This window comes from Hypanus sabinus, chromosome 14 (genome assembly GCF_030144855.1).
Source record: "Hypanus sabinus isolate sHypSab1 chromosome 14, sHypSab1.hap1, whole genome shotgun sequence".
In the NCBI taxonomy this organism is placed as follows: Eukaryota; Metazoa; Chordata; class Chondrichthyes; order Myliobatiformes; family Dasyatidae; genus Hypanus; species Hypanus sabinus.
The window spans coordinates 44,209,285-44,230,906 of NC_082719.1; the positions used below are offsets into that span (position 1 = coordinate 44,209,285).

General features: G+C 42.0%; 1 protein-coding gene across 2 annotated transcripts in view; it reads right to left on the reverse strand.

Annotated features, from left to right (window-relative positions):
- Positions 1 to 401: 401 nt before the first annotated feature.
- Positions 402 to 21,622, reverse strand: part of smim14 (small integral membrane protein 14) — a 40,008-nt gene continuing 18,787 nt past the window's right edge. For both annotated transcript variants that reach the window (XM_059989066.1, XM_059989067.1), the window contains exons 3-5: positions 10,340 to 10,388; positions 7,473 to 7,621; positions 402 to 4,587 (exon numbers count right to left, since the gene is read on the reverse strand). In XM_059989066.1, the coding sequence (XP_059845049.1) occupies positions 4,549 to 4,587; positions 7,473 to 7,621; positions 10,340 to 10,388 (237 nt within the window). In that variant the 3' untranslated portion in view covers positions 402 to 4,548. The remainder of the gene's footprint in view (positions 4,588 to 7,472; positions 7,622 to 10,339; positions 10,389 to 21,622) is intronic.

Consider the following 21,622-nt stretch of genomic DNA (forward strand, 5'->3'; position numbering starts at 1 on the left):
CTGATTACATCTTCCAGTCACTGACATGCTCATGGATACATGCCACATCCCCTTCAGATAAAGATCACTACGTATGTTTTACACAAAATCCAATATAGGATTGCTAGTATTATTCTTTATTGGCAAAATGAAAAACAAGTGTGGTCTGATACTAATTTAAACTACATTTTTGAATTGCCAAACTTGTTTCAAACTATCAAATGAATGAGTTTAAAAAGTATTTAAAATTAAAGTCAATATACACATTAAATAGGTCACACATAACTGGGAAGATCACATAGATGAAAGTTAACTACCTCTTAAAGGTCAATAATAGTAGCTAGATTTTATTGTAAATTAAATGGTTGAAACAGGTTTCTGTTTTTATGTATTTTAAACAAAAAATACAATTAATTCCGTGCTTATAACCATATAAACCTTTAATAGAACAAAAAAGTGCAAAATAGAAGCCATCATCCCAGTGACAATTCCTTAAAGTTTAAAAAAAGCCTTGAATGGCACCAATTACAGTACATAAGCAGAAATCAAGAGTCTTACAACTATTTTACATAAATTTAACATGACACCAACTTTTTATTGACATATTTAGAAATCTAATTTACAGCATTTTGGAAAAGAAAGCAATGCATCCCATAACTTGTGACAGCAATAAAAATATTGCAAATTTGCCAAAGGCCATATTACCGTTTTACTTTTCATTTTGTATCACTTCATCATTTGTGGCCAAGAAGTTTGGCAGCCAACTTCTGTTTTCGCACTCTTCCTTGTATGATTGCACCTGGCCTATGTTTGGTTTCTGGCTCCACAGTAGTTTACAAGCTTAAATGTAATTTTATTTTGCATTAGGTTTGATGACATAACTCCCCTTCAATTGTTCCCAAATGGTTCTAGTCCAGTGTGGATATTAGGCATGGAGACAGAAAGGACGTGAATCATATACCCTAGTCATGGATAAACCTTTATAACAAAATAGATCAGTGGGAATGTTTTAATTAACAATGTATTCCTTTAAATTAAAAGTAGCAATGAAAACTATCCAAACAAAATATCCTTATGTATACATAGATGATATTACTCTCCATATTAACAGTGGAATTATTTTCCCTTGATTAAAATGAAAAAAACATTTGACACAGACTTTTATGGAAAACAATTAATTATGTCTCAGTTATTTGTATGTTAATCATAGGTCATTTTGTTTGATAAGAATTCTAATCTTAGAGATTTTCTTTCTAGCACCGCAAATTTACACTGGCAAACTGATTCAGAAGTGATGCTGCAACAAAATAACCCTTCAATAATGTTCAAAAGGTTAAAAAAACTACAAAGGGTATTGCTATTCAATGAAATTGTCCAACCTAATAGCACAAGAAAAAATTTAAAGTGATTTAATTGAGAAAACAGTGAAAATTTGTATTTTGTAATATTTGTCATTGAAACAGCAATAGTTTGTCTCCCCTCTCACTGTGGAAAGAGCAATACCTGTCTCTCCCTTGTCAGTGAGAAAGAGCCTAAGGGATGTTGAAATGCTGGGAGTTTTTGTTTGGGCTGTAGACCATTGTCTCTCTTTGAGGGCTTTATTGTTGTTTGCATGGTGCTGGGAATGATAATGCTTTCTGCTAGAATAATTGGGGGGAGGGAAGGGGAGCGAATTGAAGTTGCTTGCTGCATCTTCTGCATGGGAGGGGTAGGGGGGCTTTGGGATTCTTACATTTTTTTCCCCATCGTTCATTCTTCTGTTTTGTGTGTCTACGGAGAGTGAGAATTTCAGGTTGTATACTGTATACATTCTGATATTAAATGGAAGCATTGAACCATTAAAATATTGGTTTTCATTCCCATCTGAGCAAATGACATAGAAGGTAAAGTTCTATAGGAGGAAAAATATAAAATATAAGAAGCAGAAGTGGTGAATCAATCTGGACATAATTTATAGCTGTTAGGGCCAGATGTAACATCAATTCAATTCCCCTATTCATATAGATCAAAACATTTAAGGATAGATATTACTTTATTTTCCCAGATTGATTTAAATAGCAAAGTTCAATTGTCAACCAATTGGAGCAAAATTTATTTTGGTAAAAGTTGATCAATAGCAATGAATTCTCACCATATCACTCTACAGGTTAAACTCTAGCTACCTTCCATAGGCAATTAAATTTTGTTTGGTATTCTGAATCTACTGATTTAAGAAATCAATAACTTAACATTAGGGAAATCACAAGTGAAAAGTTTGTAATTTAATGAAAAGAACAAATTTCTCATTATGGTACATGTCCACATTCCACTGTCTGAAGAAATTCAAAAGGTGGAGGATGTCCCACTGTTTGACAAATAGTGATTGGCTACAAACCTAGACATGGATTTCTATAATCAGTTATGAATACTGAAACCTTCTTTGGTAAGGTTTATTTCCCCCCCACACCACATTTTGCTAGGTCATTTATATGTTTTACAAAATGTAGCATTGAAAAGCATTTTAATAAGTCTCAAAAATAAGGGAGTTTTATTAATAATTCTACATTTTCTACCAAAATGTCAATGTCATATGGAGACTGTTCTACTGATCATCTGAAAAATAGGCAACTTCAACAAAGCCATAACATCTAAATTTTCTTCAGTTTTAACATTACTTATCAGTCTTAGTGCCGATACTGCAGAGATATTTCCACTGGTTGCAGTTTGTCTTTCAGTAATTTGCCTCAACATGCAGTACCCAACTGTTGGTGAATGTACTTTGGTTAATCACCCTCAAGGATTATCCAAGCTAAACCCAACTTTGCCCTTCACAATATATAGTGGTAATTCTATATAATGTCTTTGTTCTTCTTCACTCATGAGAATTATGTCCAATTGTAGCAACCCTGTCCCTAAATTGGCTGAGATGTTTCTGCAGTACAGTCCATGGACTGAGCTTTGCTGACTTGAGTCACTAAGAGATAGAGATTACCTCAGAGTTTTCAATGCACAATCTATTAAAGACAGTGGTACATTCAATCAGAAAGGAGTACTAATAGAGCTACTCAATTAATAAAAATGGTGGTGGTGGGGGGTGGGGGGGGGGGGGGTAAATATCAGCATTATTCCAAACTAAGATAATGCGAATTTACATGATCTAGTATGCTTGCATCCAAGCAGGTTGATCAATTTAACAAGATGAAATTGAGTACAAAGAAGTTTCTTATTTTCCTTCCTGTTCCTGGGGCTTCACCTATGTAATACTATATTTTAGGAATGTACAAGTGGAGTTCCGATTATCATTAGATTTGCTAAACTACCCATATTATGCATTTTATAACAATACTCATAAAAGACACAGAGCTGAATAAGGAATTGTGGCCATGAGTTAAGTGCTACTGCTCCACATTCATCACACATTAGTCTTTCAACTGGAACCATTCACTCATATAAAATCAAAAGTACCACTCTCAAATGCCCACAATTATGTAAATGATGAAGAAAGATACTTCACATACACATTTTAAAGCCTAACTCAGGCATTGCTTCCTTAGTGCAAAGATTTTCTGTTATACAACACAATCTGAATAGACACAGCAACAATCCTTTCATACAATGAATAGGTACTACTGTACAATTACTTTTGAGTCTAATGTGTAATAAAATTCTCAGGTCTTGGTCAAATGTTATGTGAGAAACATCATGGTAAAGAAGTCTTTCCCTGGAATTAGGATTAAGGCAATCAGATTGCCTTCTAACAGAACATTATAAATTGGCATTTAAATAGAGAGGAATATTGGCACTGGAGTTGCAAAGAATTCAGTAGTGCACCCTAGCAAATGAAGGATGCTGGTGTACAATAAAATAATACATATGCAATATCAATTGGCACTAGTATACATCATACTGAATTATGAATACCAGAACATTTAAATAAAACATACTGATAAGCCAAAAGGTATATGGAATGTACTGCACTGTATAGAAAGGAAATAAGAATTTCCAAAACATCTGCATGTTACAGAAAAGGATTTTAAAATAACTACTTCAAACAAGTTATAGCTAAAACCTACTGGCATCAAAATCTTAATGGAGCAGTCAAAACAATACAATAATGCGCAAGCCACTTCTTGACCAATTACCATCCAAAAACAGGCATAAATAAAAGTTAATATTATAACCTTATTAGGGAAAAGTACAAATGATTTGGATAACCTGCTAGCACTGTACCCCAGTGTCAGGTACAGTGACAGAAGTAATAGTGATCTATCCCATGATCCCTGCACTTTTCATGTACAATGTTACTAACAAAGCTGGCAGAGATCAGTGTAGGAATGTGCATCTTTCCCAATCGATTTGTAACAGAAAATGTGTCCATTTGTCTAAAATGTAAGAGTTTAATTTTTTTAAGTAGTGCAATTAACTGTTCAACTATTGTAATAACTATATTGGGAATATTGATTTTTTATGAAAATATTGGTAAAATATATATCAGTAAACTAACTGTTTTGAGAATATTTCAGGCCACAGTTATTGGTTTGGTCGGTTGGTTTCTTAGCTGGTAATGATAAGAAATCCACTTCCATAAATCTAATCCACTGGAGGAGCAGGAGGTTCTTGCCTTGGATTCTGAAAAATAAATCAAATGGCATTAAGTACAAATCATAACCAATACTAGTTCATTTGTGTATGTTTACAGTATGCCATTCGGGTTCAACTGAGTTCATAAATAAATACATAATGAAGGAATTGCAATGTGCAAGTGGAATAAATTGATCTATAATTACCTGTTCTTGTAATATCACAGAAAATAATTACAAAAAAAAGACTTTCCTATTTAAACTAAGTAAACAAAGATACAATTGCTCACTGTTGACTTTGAAGGGATACAATCCAGCTTTTCTGATGTACAACAAACTGAAACAAGTCAGATTAAAGCAAAGATGAAACAAGAAAACAAGAACTAACTTCCAAGTCATTACAATGATCAACCAGCAAAATGGCTACATAATAGATTAAAATACAGTGCAAAGTATTTGATATCCTATGTGAGCCAACTACAAATTAAATACACAAAAATTCCAGTGTTACGAATGTGGAGCAACTCTGAGGGGCTGAAGGGTGTAAAGTCGCCCCCTCCTTTTTGAGGATCGCAAGATCGCTATTATTTCGGGTCTGAGACCCAGGAAATCAGAGATTTACACAGCATGTCAGGAAAAGTGAGGGAGGGGGAGGGGGAGAGAGGGAGGGGGAGAGAGGGAGGGGGAGAGAGGGAGGGGGAGAGAGGGAGGGGGAGAGAGGGAGGGGGAGAGAGGGAGGGGGAGAGAGGGAGGGGGAGAGAGGGAGGGGGAGAGAGGGAGGGGGAGAGAGGGAGGGGGAGAGAGGGAGGGGGAGAGAGGGAGACGCAGAATACACAACCAGGTGGAATGTCTCCTGACATAAGCGGAACGGAACCACTGATTACTGCTATTGTCTCTTGGAGAAGGAATTGTGTATTGAGTACTGTACTATTCATTGAAACCCCTCAGGGGACAACCAGAATGGTCTGGTTGAGGGATTGCATAATCCCAACCTGATTGACATCTGAGACCCCGTAAGTGAGGATAAAAGATGGGTCTGGGGAACACCCCTCAGACACACCAGGAGAAACGCTGGAAATCCAGTGAGAGCATTTTATAGCGAAGGCGGTGAGAGCTCGTGTGTGTCCTCCCTTGCCTGGGTGGCGGGCTCATCACGGAAGAACGGTTTAGCTAAAGGAGAGGTCACACTTGAACAGCCACAACAACGAGACACCGACGGATCGAAATCATAAAGGAAAGTTGGCAAGTTTTTCTCTTTTTCTCTCTCTCTCCCCAACAATTGCAACACAGTGACAAACAAACGACGGCAGCCTGTGTGAACTGCAGCGAACTTTATATTTCCATCGGACAATTCATTATCCCCTACACACCGATAGAGCTTATTTCTTATTGATTATTATTATACCCGCATTTTAGGTTTAGTATCGACGATGTATATTATCTGTATATTTGCATTGATATTATTTTTGTGTATTTTTACTAATAAATACTGTTAAAAAATAGTATCATCAAACTCCAACGGACGTCTCTATCTTTGCTGGTAAGTAACCCAGTTACGGGGTTTGTAACACCAGTACTTTTTGAACCACCTCCTGACCAAATGGGTGAATAAATACAGAAATATGCATTTTCTGATGGAATACCCAGTTGTTGAAATGATTCTGGATGTAACACTTGGTGGAACAGCAATGCTGCTCCAGGCCTTCATTATTGGTGCCAACCCACATTTGCTCTCTCCCGATTATATTTTGAAACCACCTTTATTCCTGATGTTCCTTGGGCTATCAACATTATTTTGGCCTCTCTCCCATCAATTTTGCTACTGATAAATTCTCAGCCATCACTTTCCTGTCTCCAAAAGTGATTACTCTAATATTATTGTGGCCAAGCAGACTCATTCTACTTTCCATAAATCCTAAATAATTCACAATATGTGCCCATGTATCCCAATTTGCATCAAGTTTCATTCATCTGTATCTTATGTGCTTGCTGACCTACGAAGGGTATTGGTCCAGAGTGCCTTTTCAACTACTCATGTGGCTTTATCCCAACAGTGTTTTATGACATCTAATTTCTTCCTTGACACATACCCAATTTTATTTGCTCCATTAAATGGTTGTGTTCCTTTAGCCACCAAGGCTTACAGCTCTGGAATTTCCTTCCTAATTCGTGGGTTGTAGACTCAGCCAGCTCCATCATCGGGACATGTCTTACCCACCAATGATGCCATCTTCAAGAGGTGGTCACTCAAGAAGGTGGCATTCATTATTAAGCACCCTCAGCATCTGGGACATGTCCTCTTCTCATTAATACCATCAGGGAGAAGGCACAGGAGCCCTGAAGGCACACACTCAACTTTACAGGAACAGCTTCTTCCACTCTGCCCTCAGATTTCCCAGTGGTCCACGAATCATGAACAGTACCTCGCTATTCCTCTTTTGTACTATTTACTTGTTTCTTGTAACTTACCGTAATATTTTTACATTCTGTGTCATACTGCTGCCACAAAAAAAATTCATGACATGTCAGTGATAATAAACCTGATCTTGATTCTAACATCTCCCCACTTGCACTCATGTTATATTAAGTTTTGATAATGGTCTTGCAAAGCACGTTGGAACATTCAATTACTTTAAAGATGTTTCATAAATGCAAGGCGTTGTGCTTTATACCTGAAGATTGATGTGGCAAATTCCCCGGCCTGGCCACCTAATGATCAGGACAAATGATCAACACTGGAATATGGGGCAACTTTGTTTATCAGATTCAGAATCATTGCTATTGAATAACAAACATGGAATTAAAACATCAGATATATCCAGAAAATATAATAACATACTAGCTAATGCAGTTGTGATTTGTTCAACTTAATGTTTCGGAAGAGACGTACATTTTAAACTTTGCTGTCGTGCAAGTAAAGCTTTACCAACTTACATTGTGTGGCCCTTGTGATTTGCCACCTGTTGGATATCCTCTCAGGCTAGCAGGTCTCATCAGGAACAACACAAGGGCAATGATTATCCAAGCCATCATAATCATAGAGAATGTTAGACCGCCGTCATTGGTAGAGTTTGGTCCAGGCACTGGAGAGAAAGAATGGACCTTGAAATTACTGTGCCAAAAGATGTTATGAGGCAGTTTAATCTAATCAGCACCCGGAAAATAAAGTAAGGTCACGTGCTGCATCCTTTTTGATGTTACTTCCAATTGAAGACAAAAATTATTTTGGTTAGGGTATAAAGTGGTGTTTCACCCAATCTTGTACAGTATTTTTTTGCTCACCCAGCAAATTAATTTAAAATTATTCCCAAAGTTTTTAAATCAGATTGTGTGTGCAGGCTTGTATATAGAGGTGAGAAAATACTGAATTATTTACATCATGTACATAGTTTCCAAGTTTATCTTGTTTGAAAAAATAATGAAGAGGCTTCACAGGCCTAAGTTGACTTTACCCAATAAACTATGTCTACAGGAAGTGTAAACTTTATTTGTGGTTAGGCACATACAAAAATATATCGTATGCAGTAAATCTCAAATATACACATGTACAGAGAGAATATACAGTCGGCCCTCCTTATCTGCAAGTTCCGCATGTGTGAATTCAACCAACCGTGAATTGAGAAAACCTGGAAGTGCTCTTCCAGCACTTGTTGTTCGAGCATTATTTGCCTCGTCTTGTTCGTTCACTACCTAGTTCCTGTGGAAAAAATGGCTCCTAAAAAGCAATTAGGTGGTCAAAGCAATTCCTCAAAGGCTATGAGGAAGTGTAATGTGCTATCTCTCGCTGAGAAAGTAGAAATCTTCTGAAAAGCCCTCAACCTCCACAGTTCCTCACTTTAGTATTATTGAGCCTCCTCCAAAGCGTCCTTATTCCCTAAACAAGACAGTATAACAACTACTGTACAGGTGTTACAAGTTTTACTTGTCGTTTGATCATTGTTCGCCTCGTGTCTCGTTCGTTCACTGCTTGTGTTGAGAGCAAGAGGAACATGTACAGTTTTTTTCTTGTCCATACTCCCTAAACATTACAGTATAACAACTATTTACACAGCATTTACATTGTATTAGGTATTGTAAGTAATCTAGAGATGATTTAAAGTATACAAGAGGGGGTGCATAGGTTTTATGCAAATACTACGCCATTTTATATAAGGGACTTGAGCATCCACGTTTTTTGGTATCCGTCGGGGGGGTCCTGGAACCAATCCCTCGCAGATAAGGAGGGCTGACTGTATACCAACTGGCAGTATATCCTGCACATTTGGTGAAATCTAGGGATTAATTTAGTTATACACAAGAGATTCTGCAGATGCTGGAAATCTTGAGCCCCAGGTCAGGCTTCATCTATGAAGGGAAATGAACAGCTAACATCTTGGGCTGAGACTCTTCATCAGGACTTGAAAGGAAGGGAGTAGAAGGCAGAATAAAAAGGTGGATGGGCTATGCAGTCCTATTATAATTCTTCAGATTTCTAGTGAGCATAACCTTAATTGAATCCCTTAATACATCAGTCCTCCCATCTTAGGAAATAGTCTCCAAAATTTTCACTGAATTTCTTCCATAGCAAGAACATCCTTCCTCAGATAGGAGATCAAAACTGCACAAAATACTCGAAATCTAGTTTCATCAGGGCTCTATAACATTGCATCATGACATCACTGTTCCTATTCACAAATCCTCTTGCTTTGACGGCCAACATATAACTTGACTTCTTAATTGCCTTCAGTGGCTGGTGTACAAGGCCACCTAAGAGAAACCTCTCCATTTCTAATTCAGGTATGAAACTGCCTTCCTGCTCGTGGATCCTATACTCCTGTACTCTGAACTGAAGAGAATCTTAGTTAGAGAACCTTTCAAGTGGCTTTTTCATGACTTTCCTATTAACTGCCTTGGAATATTATATTACAGTAAGAAAACTTCTAAAAAGCAAGCTGCTAATGTGGTGTTGGTGGTGGTGCAATCACTGTGTAAAGAACTTGACTATTTTTAATATTAAACATGAAACATTATGGTCTAAGGAAATAGAGTATTCAATGAACAGTCTAATAACTCCTAGGTCAGAATGATGTGGATTATGATTGTAGCCCAGTCTTCCAAATACATCAGGCTATGAGGTTGCTGCAAGTTTCATTTACTATATGTACCGTATCTATCTTACATTAATAGCAATACAGAGGTTTCCAGCTATAAAAGTTATTCAAATAACTATAATTTGTAATAGCGTTCCCTTTCAACACCATGAATTTACAAATAAAACACTATGTTTCAGTCAGTTACTTTTATGACTACAGAGTTTCTAAGGGGTTGCATATAACCTCACTTACTGAAATTTGACTTTGCACAAATTCTCCAAAAACATTTTAAAGCATTTTTCCAGTTAACAGTAAGATTTTTCTTGGTTTTTGATAAAGTCCTTATATAGTATATATTCCATTGGTTTAATTTTGTGTAGTGTTAGGGTGATAATTAAATGAAATGAAAGAATTACAGCAAGTTATATATAATATGTCTGGGTTACTATTGAAAATGCACGTTTCTGACTTACAGAGAAATGGAACTCTCACATAACCTGAGGACTGTTTGCACTCCTAGTAACTAACATATCAGCAGCGGGAAAAGGGAAGATTAGAAGATTAAAGGCAACATTAGTAATTTGAAGTTCAAGGTTACCAATTCCTAACTGTAGCTGGATAATTTTTCAAGTTCATGTTCATGTGAATAACTGAAGATCATTGACTTTTCAAATGTGACTAAAATTTGCAAAATTTTACTGATTGAATTAAAATGAAAACATTACTTACATTCTTGCAGACACTCATTGTCTGTGCAGTAAGATTGTGACTGTCGCAGCTGAAATACAAGAGAAAAGGCGGGGGGATAAAACTCATTTTATTTGCTCTCCTCTCTACTGTAGGTAGCTTATAACTATAATCAAAAACCAATTCTAGCTTATAACAAGGACTGCTGTAACTAGAGTGAGGGTTCCAGAGGCTGTGTTGAGGGGGGAGGGGGCACACATTTCGGCACCAACATAGCATGCCCACAATGCTCAGCAGAACAACACAACAAAACAGAACAAAGTTCAAAGTATATTTATTATCAAAGCATGTATACTATAGACAACCTTGTCTCATACAGGCAGCCACAAAACAAAGAAGCCCAATGGAACCCATTAAAAAAAACCGCCATATACCTAATGTGCAGAAAACAAAATAATAACACTCAGAACTGACGTTCACAAAAATCGGTTCATAACCACGAAGCCAGCTGATCCAGGAGCCCTTTAGTTGCAGGCTACAGTTCTAGTTTAGCACAGAGACGAGTAAACCTCATTGAGCAGTGAGCTGAAACTTGCCTCTAAGCTCTGTCAGGTTGACCTTTCCAACCTTAAAAATGGCCAAATGGCAGGTTATTTCTCACTCTCAGAATTGGGCCCTGCCACTTCGATGCACTCTGAAGCCTGGGACCTGCCACCTCGATTTGGCACATACTCAATCTTTCCAATGCGGCCTGGCATTAAAATCTGTCAAACATTGGCTTGCTCCTCGCTTTCGGGCCCAGGCCCTGCCGCCACAATTTGGCCCCTACATGCCATGCTACAACTGTCTTGCACCTCAAAAACTTAAGTTTAGTTTGCAAAAATGCCAAGTTGTACAGGTGTTTCAAAAACTCCACTCTGAAAGGGAAGTTTAGAGTATTAATTGTAGTGATCGTTTTCATGAAAAACTGTGATTAATGAAGTAATTATTAGTTTTGTTTGCTGATAGCAAGTCATCACTGTGCTTCTCCAGCACTATCTTAAACCAAGCAACAAACAACAGCAAAAATAAGCCCTGTTCTTTCCTTCCACGCATGAACATACAGTCCTTCAAGCCCAGGGCAGGCTCTGGTGGACATGGACTCAGGCCTGCAGACAGCAGGTTTCGACCTTCCCAGTAGATTAGCAGAGATTCACAGACTCAGCTCTGCCAATGGGCCTCAACTTCTGATTTGACCCTCAAGCATTAATCACTGAACACTAGGCCTTGAAATGTTGACTTGCCAATGACGAGACCACAAACCCTGGGCCTTGAATTCTGGTCTCACTATTTCATGAACCCAGGGTCATCTGAACTCAATCCTCCTGCCCACATGAACTCTGACTCTGGAACCCACCAACAACTCACTGACCTGGGAGAGCCTCGTCCACTCTCTGCAAGTCTGGCAGACAATCAAAGATGTCCCATGTCCACGTCACTGGTCTTCAAATGTGGAGCGGAAACTTGAACTCTGGCCTGACCTCTAATTCCTCCACATCCCTGTCTCTAAACCCTAACCTAATCCCCAACTCCCCTTCCTGTCCCCAAAACCATCCTTAAAGCCTAAAAAAAATTAAACAATTCAAAAGCAACTCAATCTGAGCTGAGACTCAAAAAGGGTTGTAGCTCAGCACCATCTTGGAAAGGACTCAAATTGAAAGTTGAAGAACAAGGAGAATTAGACTGCCAGGGATGGAGTGGAGCATGCCGGGCCAATGATCTGAGAGGGAGCTTAACCACAGAACTTTGGCAGTAATGAGGGGGTGGTGGTTAGAAATGCTGGTATTTTAGCAACGCGCCAGTTAGTTTCAAGCCATTAAGCTGATGCCAAAACAAACTTCAACCAAACAGCTGAGACCAAAGGGAAGTTTGCATATTGTATGTTGTTCTTGTGAATGCCAGACTCGTGCCCTGAATGACACCTGTAGCGCTGACAGCAATTTCTGCCTCTGTCCTTTGGTGTGACCTGTAAATGACCTTCAAACTACAAAGGTTTCGGTACCTCTGGGTTAAACAGTCCATTCCAATTACTATATTGGCAGGAAATGGTGAACCTACACAAGGCAAAAACAATGAAGTACGGCGATAAAGTGACATAAGGAAAAGGAATTTGAAAAGGCCTCAAAAGGATCAATGTCATTATATAAGTAGGAGCATAAAAAAGAGAAATACTAAAGGTAACTTTGCACACATAATTTTTAGGCTAGTTACTGCATCACAGAAAGGACATTGAATCCTGGGAAAGTACTTGGCATTGATTCATACACCAAGATAATGAAGAAATGGGTAATTACAGCATTAAAGAAAAGTTACTGAAACAATTTCCACAGAATAAGAGATGAACATGATTTCATTTTAAAATTGAGTCAGTAACTCAAGAACAATAGGGAGTGAATGAGTGAAGAATGTACGAGAAAATTCTTTATGTGAAGCACATTCAACCATTTGAAAGCATTCCTACGCAGTTTTCCACAAACTTTGTTCTACCATCACATGGTCATTGTTTTTTTTGACAATGCAAACTCCTTGTCATGCACTATTAACAGTATCTGCTTAATTCGCTCAATCTAGCATGCCTGGAATTCTGTAGAGATGGGGAAGGCAAAGTGTGACAGTTCAGGGGGTGCAGGCATGAGATAACTGGCTTTTTAAAAATTGTAACCATGTTCATAACTACCAGAAACCATAGTTCTAGTGGAAAGTTTTCCCTCCACCCCACTTGCATCCTCATTGACACCAATCTTGCAACACAAGCACAGTGACTCACACAATCTCTATACAATTCAGCTATTTTGTCATGTGTCAGAGACCCTAAAGCTAGACCCAAATTGACCATCAAAAATCAAATTATTGGACTTGACACTTTTCACATTAGCACCAATGTTGGCTGTAGTCATGGTTTACTCTACAGTACCAGTCTTCCAGGAAGATGGTGGCACATTCCATCGCAAAGGCTTCTATGGGGTTAAACAAAAGTATTATTGTCCTTTATGAACATATTTTGTATGATTGCAAGACCCTGCTGGACATTAAGAACTTAAAGTACTACAGGTCTACCCCATCAGTGAGTTGTTCATTGGCAAAGAAACTGAAGGAGCAGGACTTGGTGCAGATCATGCAGATGCTGCTGTTCATGTGTCCACTGTAAGAAAACACTGAACAATAGTGTTCATGGAAGGACACCACAGAGGAAATCTCTGCTCTCCAAAAAAAATCATTGCTGCACATCTCAAATTTGCAAAAGACCATTTGGATGTTCCCCAGCGCTTCTGGGATAATGCTCTGTGGACAGACAAGACAAAAGCTGAACATTTGACCTAAGTGTGTAACACCTGTGTAGTGTTCGTCCTATTTCACGTGACTGGTTGCCACACTCTTTATAGGAAAGTCAAATTACATAGTACTACACAAAAGGCTAAAAGGCCATCAGAAACTCTAAGTATCAAAAGGAGGCAGTGAATTAAAAAAAAACACATTTCTAGAGATATGTTTGTTTATAAAATATTTACATGAGTAAGTAAGCTGGGTGACTGTCAGGAGAGGGAAGGGGAATAGACAGGAAGAGCAGAGCACCCCTGTGGCCGTTCACATCAACAATAAGTATACCGTTTTGGATACTGTTGGTGGGGACAACATACCAGGGACAAGTTGTAGTGGTCGTGTCTCTGGCACCGAGACTGGACCCTCAGCTCAGAAAGGAAGGAGGAAAAAGAGGAGAGCAGTAGTGATAGGGGATTCGATAGTTAGGGGGACAGGTAAGAGATTCTGTGGGAGAGATCGAGAAGCCTGGATGGTCTGTTGCCTCCCTGGCGTCAAGGTCCGTGATATCTCGGATCGAGTTCTTGGTATTCTCAGGAGGGAGGGCGAGCAGCCAGATGTCGTGGTCCATATAGGGACCAATGACATGGATAGGAAGGAGGAGGTCCTGCAAAGAGAATTTAGGGAGTTAGGTGCAAAGTTGAAGGACAGGACCTCTAGGGTTCAGTCTCAGGATTGCTCCCCATGCCACGTGCTAGAGTGGCTAGAAATAGGAAGATAATGCAGCTAAATACGTGGCTAAGGAGTTGGTGCAGGAGGGAGGGCTTCATGGTTCTGGACAATTGGGTTTTGTTCCAGGGAAGGTGGGACCTGTTCTGACAGGACGGTTTTCACCTGAACTGGAATGGGACTAACATCCTTGCAGGTAGGGTAGCTAGTGCTGCACCGGGAGGTTTAAACTAGATTTACAGGGGGAGGGGAACCAGACTGTTAGAGCAGATGGTGAGGTGGAGGAAGATGAAGGTCATGCTTATGTGGACAGAAATCAAAGGTTTGTATGTGATAGAAATATTCTCAGGTGCCAAACTGAAGAGACTGGAGAAGGGGTGTTTGGCTCTCAAATAGAGAAAGATAGGAGACAGCGTGTGAGGGAGGATAGGCAGGTGATAAAGAAGGGATGCGCTCAGACCAAAGGTTTGAGATGTATCTATTTTAACGCTAGGAGTGTTGTCATCAAAGCAGTTGAGCTTAGAGTATGGATCAGTACTTGGAGATATGATGTGGTGACCATTACAGAGACTTGGATGGCTCAGGGACAGGAATGGTTACTACAAGAGCCGGGTTTTAGATGTTTCAGAAAGAACAGGGAAGCCCTAGGTTAAGTAAAAGGCAATTACAAAAATCTAAAAAAGATGGTGGTTTAGCTTTACCTAACTTTAGATTTTATTATTGGGCAAATAATATTCGTAACTTAATGTATTGGAAACTAGATTTGGATTCACCATTGTGCCCACAGTGGGTAAATTTGGAATGTAATGAGGTAAAGGGATATTCTCTATTCTCTGTTCTTGGTTCTCGTCTTCCTGCTGATTTAGTTAAATTTAATAAACAAATATCTAATCCTGTTATCAAACATACATTACGAATTTGGTTTCAATTTCGTAAGTTTTTTACTCTGAAAAACTTTGTTCTTGATAGCCCTATCTTACTTAATTTTTTTTTTTTCAAACCTTCCTGGACAGATCAAGCTTTTAACATATGGAAAAGGAAAGGTATAAAATGTTTTCGTGATTTTTTTTTGAAGATACTTTGATGTCCTTTGACCAACTTTCCAATAAATTTAAATTACCTAAATCTAATTTTTTCAGATATCTACAAATTAGAAATTTCTTACATAAAGTTTTACCATCTTTTCCTAATTCAACTTTAGTGGATTTTTCAGATTTGATTTTTACTTTAAACCCTTGTCAGAAGGGATTAGTAGCTTTTATTTATAATATGATTATGAAGATACAACCAGAAATATCAGTTAATTAAACAAGAATGGGAAAAAGAACTTCGATATAATATATCAACAGATAAATGGGAAAAATTTTTACAAATGGTTAATTCCTCTTCTATATGTGCTAAACATGCTTTAATACAATTTAAAATTGTACATAGAGCTCATATGTCTAAAGATAAACTTGCTCGATTCTATTCTCATATTAACCCTCAATGTGACAGATGTCATTCAGAAGTGGCTTCATTGACCCATATGTTTTGGTCATGTCCCACTTTACATAACTATTGGAAGGACATATTTACTACCATTTCCTCAATTTGGAATATCGATCTACAACCTCATTTTATTACTGCAATTTTTGGTATACCAAATGAGGATGGTAATCAGTTTTCCCCTTCAATCAGACAAATGATTGCTTTTGTAACATTAATGGCCAGAAGGACTATATTACAAAACTGGAAAGAAGTAAATCCTCCTACCACGTTCCAGTGGTTTTCTCAAACTATTTCTTATCAGAGCTTGGAAAAAATTAGAAGCACTATTTTTGACTCATCAATTAAATTTGAAGAAACTTGGGGACCGTTCATTCGACACTTTCATATGAATTAATTTGGCCTTTTCCAGACCTTCTTTCTGCTTATTCTTGTTCAGGTATGGAGTTCCGGAGTTTGTTGACACTATCATATACTTGTAAACTATTATTATTGCCCATGTTAGTTTAGTTTAGTGTTTTTTTTTCTCAATACATATTTTTCACATATTTTCAAATTTTTTCTTCTTTTGACGATTATCTCTGTTTTTTTTCATATATAATCATATGGACTTGATTGATTAATGTATTTTCTTTTGTCGATGTTTAATAGGATATTGTTATCTTATTATTAATGCGACTTCAAGTCTATTGTATTCATAATCTATTATTATGTTATGTTATGTTTTTTTTATATGCATATATGAAACTCAATAAAAAGATTGAAAAAGAAAGAAAGAAAGAACAGGGAAGGAGGCAAAAGAGGTGGGGGCATGGCACTGTTGATCAGAGATAGTGTCATAGCTGCAGAAAAGGTGGGTGTCATGGAAGGATTGTCTACTGTGGGTGGAGATTAGGAATAGGAAGGGGTCAATAACTTTACTGGGTTGTTTTTTTTTAAAATAGGCCGCCCAATAGTAACAGGGATATCGAGGAGCAGATAGGGAAACAGATCCTGGAAAGGTGTAATAATAACAGAGTTGTCGTGATGGGAGATTTTAATTTCCCAAATATCGATTCGCATCTCCCTAGAGCAAGCGGTTTAGATGGGGTGGAGTTTGTTAGGTGCGTTCAGGAAGGTTTCTTAACACTGTATGTAGATAAGCCTATAAGAGGAGAGACTGTACTTGATTTGGTATTGGAAAATGAACCTGGTCAGGTGTCAGATCTCTCAGTGGGAGAGCATTTTGGAGATAGTGATCATAATTCTATCTCCTTTACAATAGCATTGAAGAGAGTCAGGAACAGACAAGTTAGAAAAGCATTTAATTGGAGTAAGGGGAAATATGAGGCTATCAAGCAGGAAATTGGAAGCTTAAATTGGAAACAGATGTTCTCAGGGAAAAGTACAGAAGAAATGTAGCAAATATTCAGGGGATATTCGCAAGCAGGTCAATGAATGGGCCAGAACGTGTGCGCAGTGCCAAATAGCCAAGGTGCAGCGGCACACTAAAGCCCCACCGCAGCAGTTTGAACCCACCCACCGGAGGTTCGACCACATTCATGTGGATATTGTGGGCCCTCTACCAGTGTCCCGAGGAGTGTGGTACCTCCTAACTATGGTAGACCGGTTCACGAGGTGGCCAGAGGGGGTCCCGCTCACCGACACATCTGCAGATTTATGCACCCGTGCACTGATTGCAACCTGGGTAGCATGCTTTGGGGTACCGGCCCACATTACCTCTGACAGAGGTGCCCAGTTCATCTCCAGCCTGTGGTCGGCTGTGGCCAGCCTGTTGAGAACGCAGCTACACCACACTACTGCTTACCACCCACAGTCCAACGGACTAGTGGAACGCTTCCACCGTCACTTGAAGTCGGCTCTCATGGCCTGCCTGAGAGGACCTAATTGGGTGGATGAGCTTCCCTGGGTCCTGACGACTGCTGCTGGCTATGAGGATGTCGTCCAAAGTGAAGTCCAGGTGTGTCCCACCGCGTCCATTAACCGCTGGAACGTCTGTGCGTCATTCTTCAGGCCAAATGGCATGCGGAGGAACTCGAAAAGGCCGAACGGGGTGATGAGTGCCGTTTTGGGGACGTCGTCCGGATGCATCAGGATTTGGTGGTATCCCCGGACGAGGTCTATCTTGGAGAAGATACCTCCACCGTGCAGGTTAGCTGCAAAGTTCTGAATGTGCGACACAGGGTAGTGGTCCGGTGTTGTAGCCTCGTTCAGCCTGCAGTAGTCGCCACATGGTCTCCAGCCCCCAGTCGCTTTGGGCACCATGTGCAGGGGGGAGGCCCATGGGCTGTCGGACCGCCGTATGATCCCCAATTCCTCCATCCTCTTGAACTCCTCCTTCGCCAGACGGAGCTTGTCCGGGGGAAGCCTTCGAGCACGGGCATGGAGGGGTGGTCCCTGGGTCGGGATGTGGTGTTGTACACCGTGTCGGGGCATGGCTGCCGTGAACTGCAGTGCCAGAACCGATGGGAAATCTGCCAGGACCCTGGTGAAGTCGTTGTCGGACAGCGTAATGGAGTCCAGGTGAGGGGCAGCAACTGGGCTTCACCCAGGGAAAACGCCTGAAAGGTCTCAGCGTGGACCAGTCTCTGCCTCGGCGGGTTGACCAGCAGGCTGTGAGACCGCAAAAAATCTGCACCCAGAAGCGGTTGGGCTACAGCGGCCAGTGTGAAGGCCCACGTGAACCGGCTGGAGCTGAACTGTAGCTGCACCGTACAGGTGCCGTAGGTCCTTACTGTGCTGCCGTTCACGGCCCTCAGGGTGGGACCCCGTGCCCTGTTGCGGGTGTCGTAACTCGTCAGAGGTAAGATGCTGATCTCGGCACCAGTGTCGACCAAAAAACGGCATCCCGACCTCTTGTCCCACACATACAGGAGGCCAGCCGCCGCAGCCATCAGCGGTGGCTGGCCCTGGCGTTTCCCGGGAACTTGCAGGGCAGGCGACAGCGGCGGGCTTCTGCGCCCCACCGCTGGTGGTAGAAGCACAATTGTTCATTGGTCTCCCCACCCCTACCTCTGGGGTTAGTGAGCTCTGTGGCTGGGCCTGGTCTGGTTTGCTGCTGCAATCAGCGACTAGCTCACTGATTGTCTCAGATTTGATTTGCAAATTAAAGTTTAACACATCTTGAAGAATCTTCTGTGTCTCCTGGTCGTTTGTGGGCACAAGAAACCACGACAGTCTTACCTCAGTGGTTGGTAAGTTGATGGAGAAGATCCTGAGGGGCAGGATTTATGAACATTTGGAGAGGTGTAATATGATTAGGAATAGTCAGCACGGCTTTGTCAAGGGCAGGTCGTGCCTTGTGAGCCTGATAGAATTTTTTGAGGATGTGACTAAACATATTGATGAAGGAAGAGCAGTAGATGTAGTGTAAATGGATTTCAGCAAGGCATTCATCAAAGATAAGGTACCCCATGCAAGGCTCATTGAGAAAGTAAGGAGGCATGGGATCCAAGGGACATTGCTTTGTGGATCAAGGACTGGCTTGCCCACAGAGGGCAAAGAGTGGTTGTCCCCTCTCTCTCTGAACCCTTAGTGTGGGACCAGCAGTCGGGACGCCGTTTTTTGGTCGACACTGGTGCCGAGATCAGCATCTTACCTCCAACGAGTTATGACACCCGCAACAGGGCACCGGGTCCCCCCCCACCGAGGGCCGTGAACGGCAGCACAGTAAGGACCTATGGCACCCGTCAGGTGCAGCTACAGTTCAGCTCCAGCCAGTTCACGTGGGACTTCACACTGGCCACCGTAGCCCAACCGCTTCTGGGTGCGTATTTTTTGTGGGCTCACAGCCTACTGGTTGACCTGCCCGGGAAGAGACTGGTCCACGTTGAGACCTTTCAGACGTTCTCCCTGGGTGCAGCCCAGTTGCCAGCCCCTCACCTCGACTCCATCACACTGTCCGACAACGACTTCACCAGGGTCCTGGCGGATTTCCCATCGGTTCTGGCACCGCAGTTCACAGCAGCCATGCCCCGACACGGCGTACAGCACCACATCCCGACCCAGGGACCAACCCTCCACACCCGTGCTCGGCGGCTTCCCCCAGACAAGCTCCGACTGGCAAAGGAGGAGTTCAAGAGGATGGAGGAATTGGGGATCATCCGGTGGTCTGTCAGCCCATGGGCCTCCCTCCTGCACATGGTGCCCAAAGCATCGGGGGCTGGAGACTGTGTGACGACTACCGCAGGCTGAACGAGGCTACCACACCGGACCGCTACCCTGTGCCGCACATTCAGGACTTTGCAGCAAACCTGCACGGCGCACGGATCTTCTCCAAGGTAGACCTCGTCCGAGGATACCATCAAATCCCGATGCATCCGGATGACGTCCCCAAAACGGCTCTCATCACTCCGTTCGGCCTTTTCGAGTTCCTCCACATGTCGTTCGGCCTGAAGAATGCCGCACAGACGTTCCAGCGGTTAATGGACGCGGTGGGACGCGACCTGGACTTCACTTTGGACGACATCCTCATAGCCAGCAGCAGTCATCAGGAGCATCTGTCCCACCTCCGTCAACTCTATGCCCGGCTGAGTGAATACGGTCTAACAATCAACCCGGCCAAATGCCAGTTCGGGCTCGACACCATTGACTTCCTGGGCCACAGGATTACTAAAGACGGGGCAACCCCTCTGCCCGCTAAGGTAGATGCGGTCCGCCATTTCCCCCGACCCACCACGATCAAAGGCCTTCAGGAATTCATAGGTATGGTCAATTTCTACCACCGCTTCCTCCCTTCAGCTGCCCGGATCATGCGCCCCCTGTTCGCCCTGCTGTCGGGTCTGGGCAAGGACATTACCTGGGACGAGGAGTCCACCACAGCTTTCATTCAAACGAAGGAAGCCTTGGCGAACGCCTCGATGCTAGTTCACCCCAGAATGGACGTCCCTACCGCCCTCACAGTGGACACATCTAGCACAGCAGTTGGTGGGGTACTGGAGCAGCTCATCGCGGGTCGCTGGCAACCCCTGGCGTTTTTCAGCAAACACCTGCGGCCACCTGAGCTCAAATACAGTGCTTTCGACCAGGAACCGTTGGCGCTATACCTGGCAATCCGGCATTTCAGGTACTTCTTAAAAGGTAGGCCTTTCACCGTGTTCACAGACCACAAGCCACTTACCTTTACGTTCACGAAGGTGTCCGATCCCTGGTCGTCCCGCCAGCAGCGCCATCTGTCCTACATCTCTGAATACATGACAGATGTCCGGCACGTCTCGGGTAAGGACAATGTCGTGGCGGATGCGCTCTCTTGCCCTAACATTCATGCCCTTTCCCAAGGGGTAGACTTTGAGGCGCTGGCAGAGACGCAGCAGGCAGATGACGAGATCCTGAGTTACAGAACCGCAGTCTCCGGTTTGCGGCTCCAGGACCTCCCCATAGGCCCAGGTGAGAGGACCCTACTCTGTGACGTCGCCACCGGCTAGCCCCGTCCCGTCGTCCCGGCACCTTGGCGGCAACGCGTTTTCGACTCTATTCATAACTTAGCGCACCCCTCCATCAGGACAATCGTCCGGATGGTCTCCAGCAGGTTCGTTTGGCATGGACTCCGCAGGCAGGTCAGTGAATGGGCCAGAACGTGCATGCACTGCCAGACGGCCAAGGTGCAGCGGCACACCAAAGCTCTGCCGCAGCAGTTCCACCCCACCCACTGGCGTTTCGACCACATTCACGCGGATATCGTGGGCCCCCTGCCAGTGTCGCGCGGGGCGCAGCACCTCCTCACTATCGTGGACCAGTTCACCAGATGGCCAGAGGCAATCCCGCTCACCGTCGCCACCTGGGTGTCCCACTTTGGTGTACTGGCCCACATTA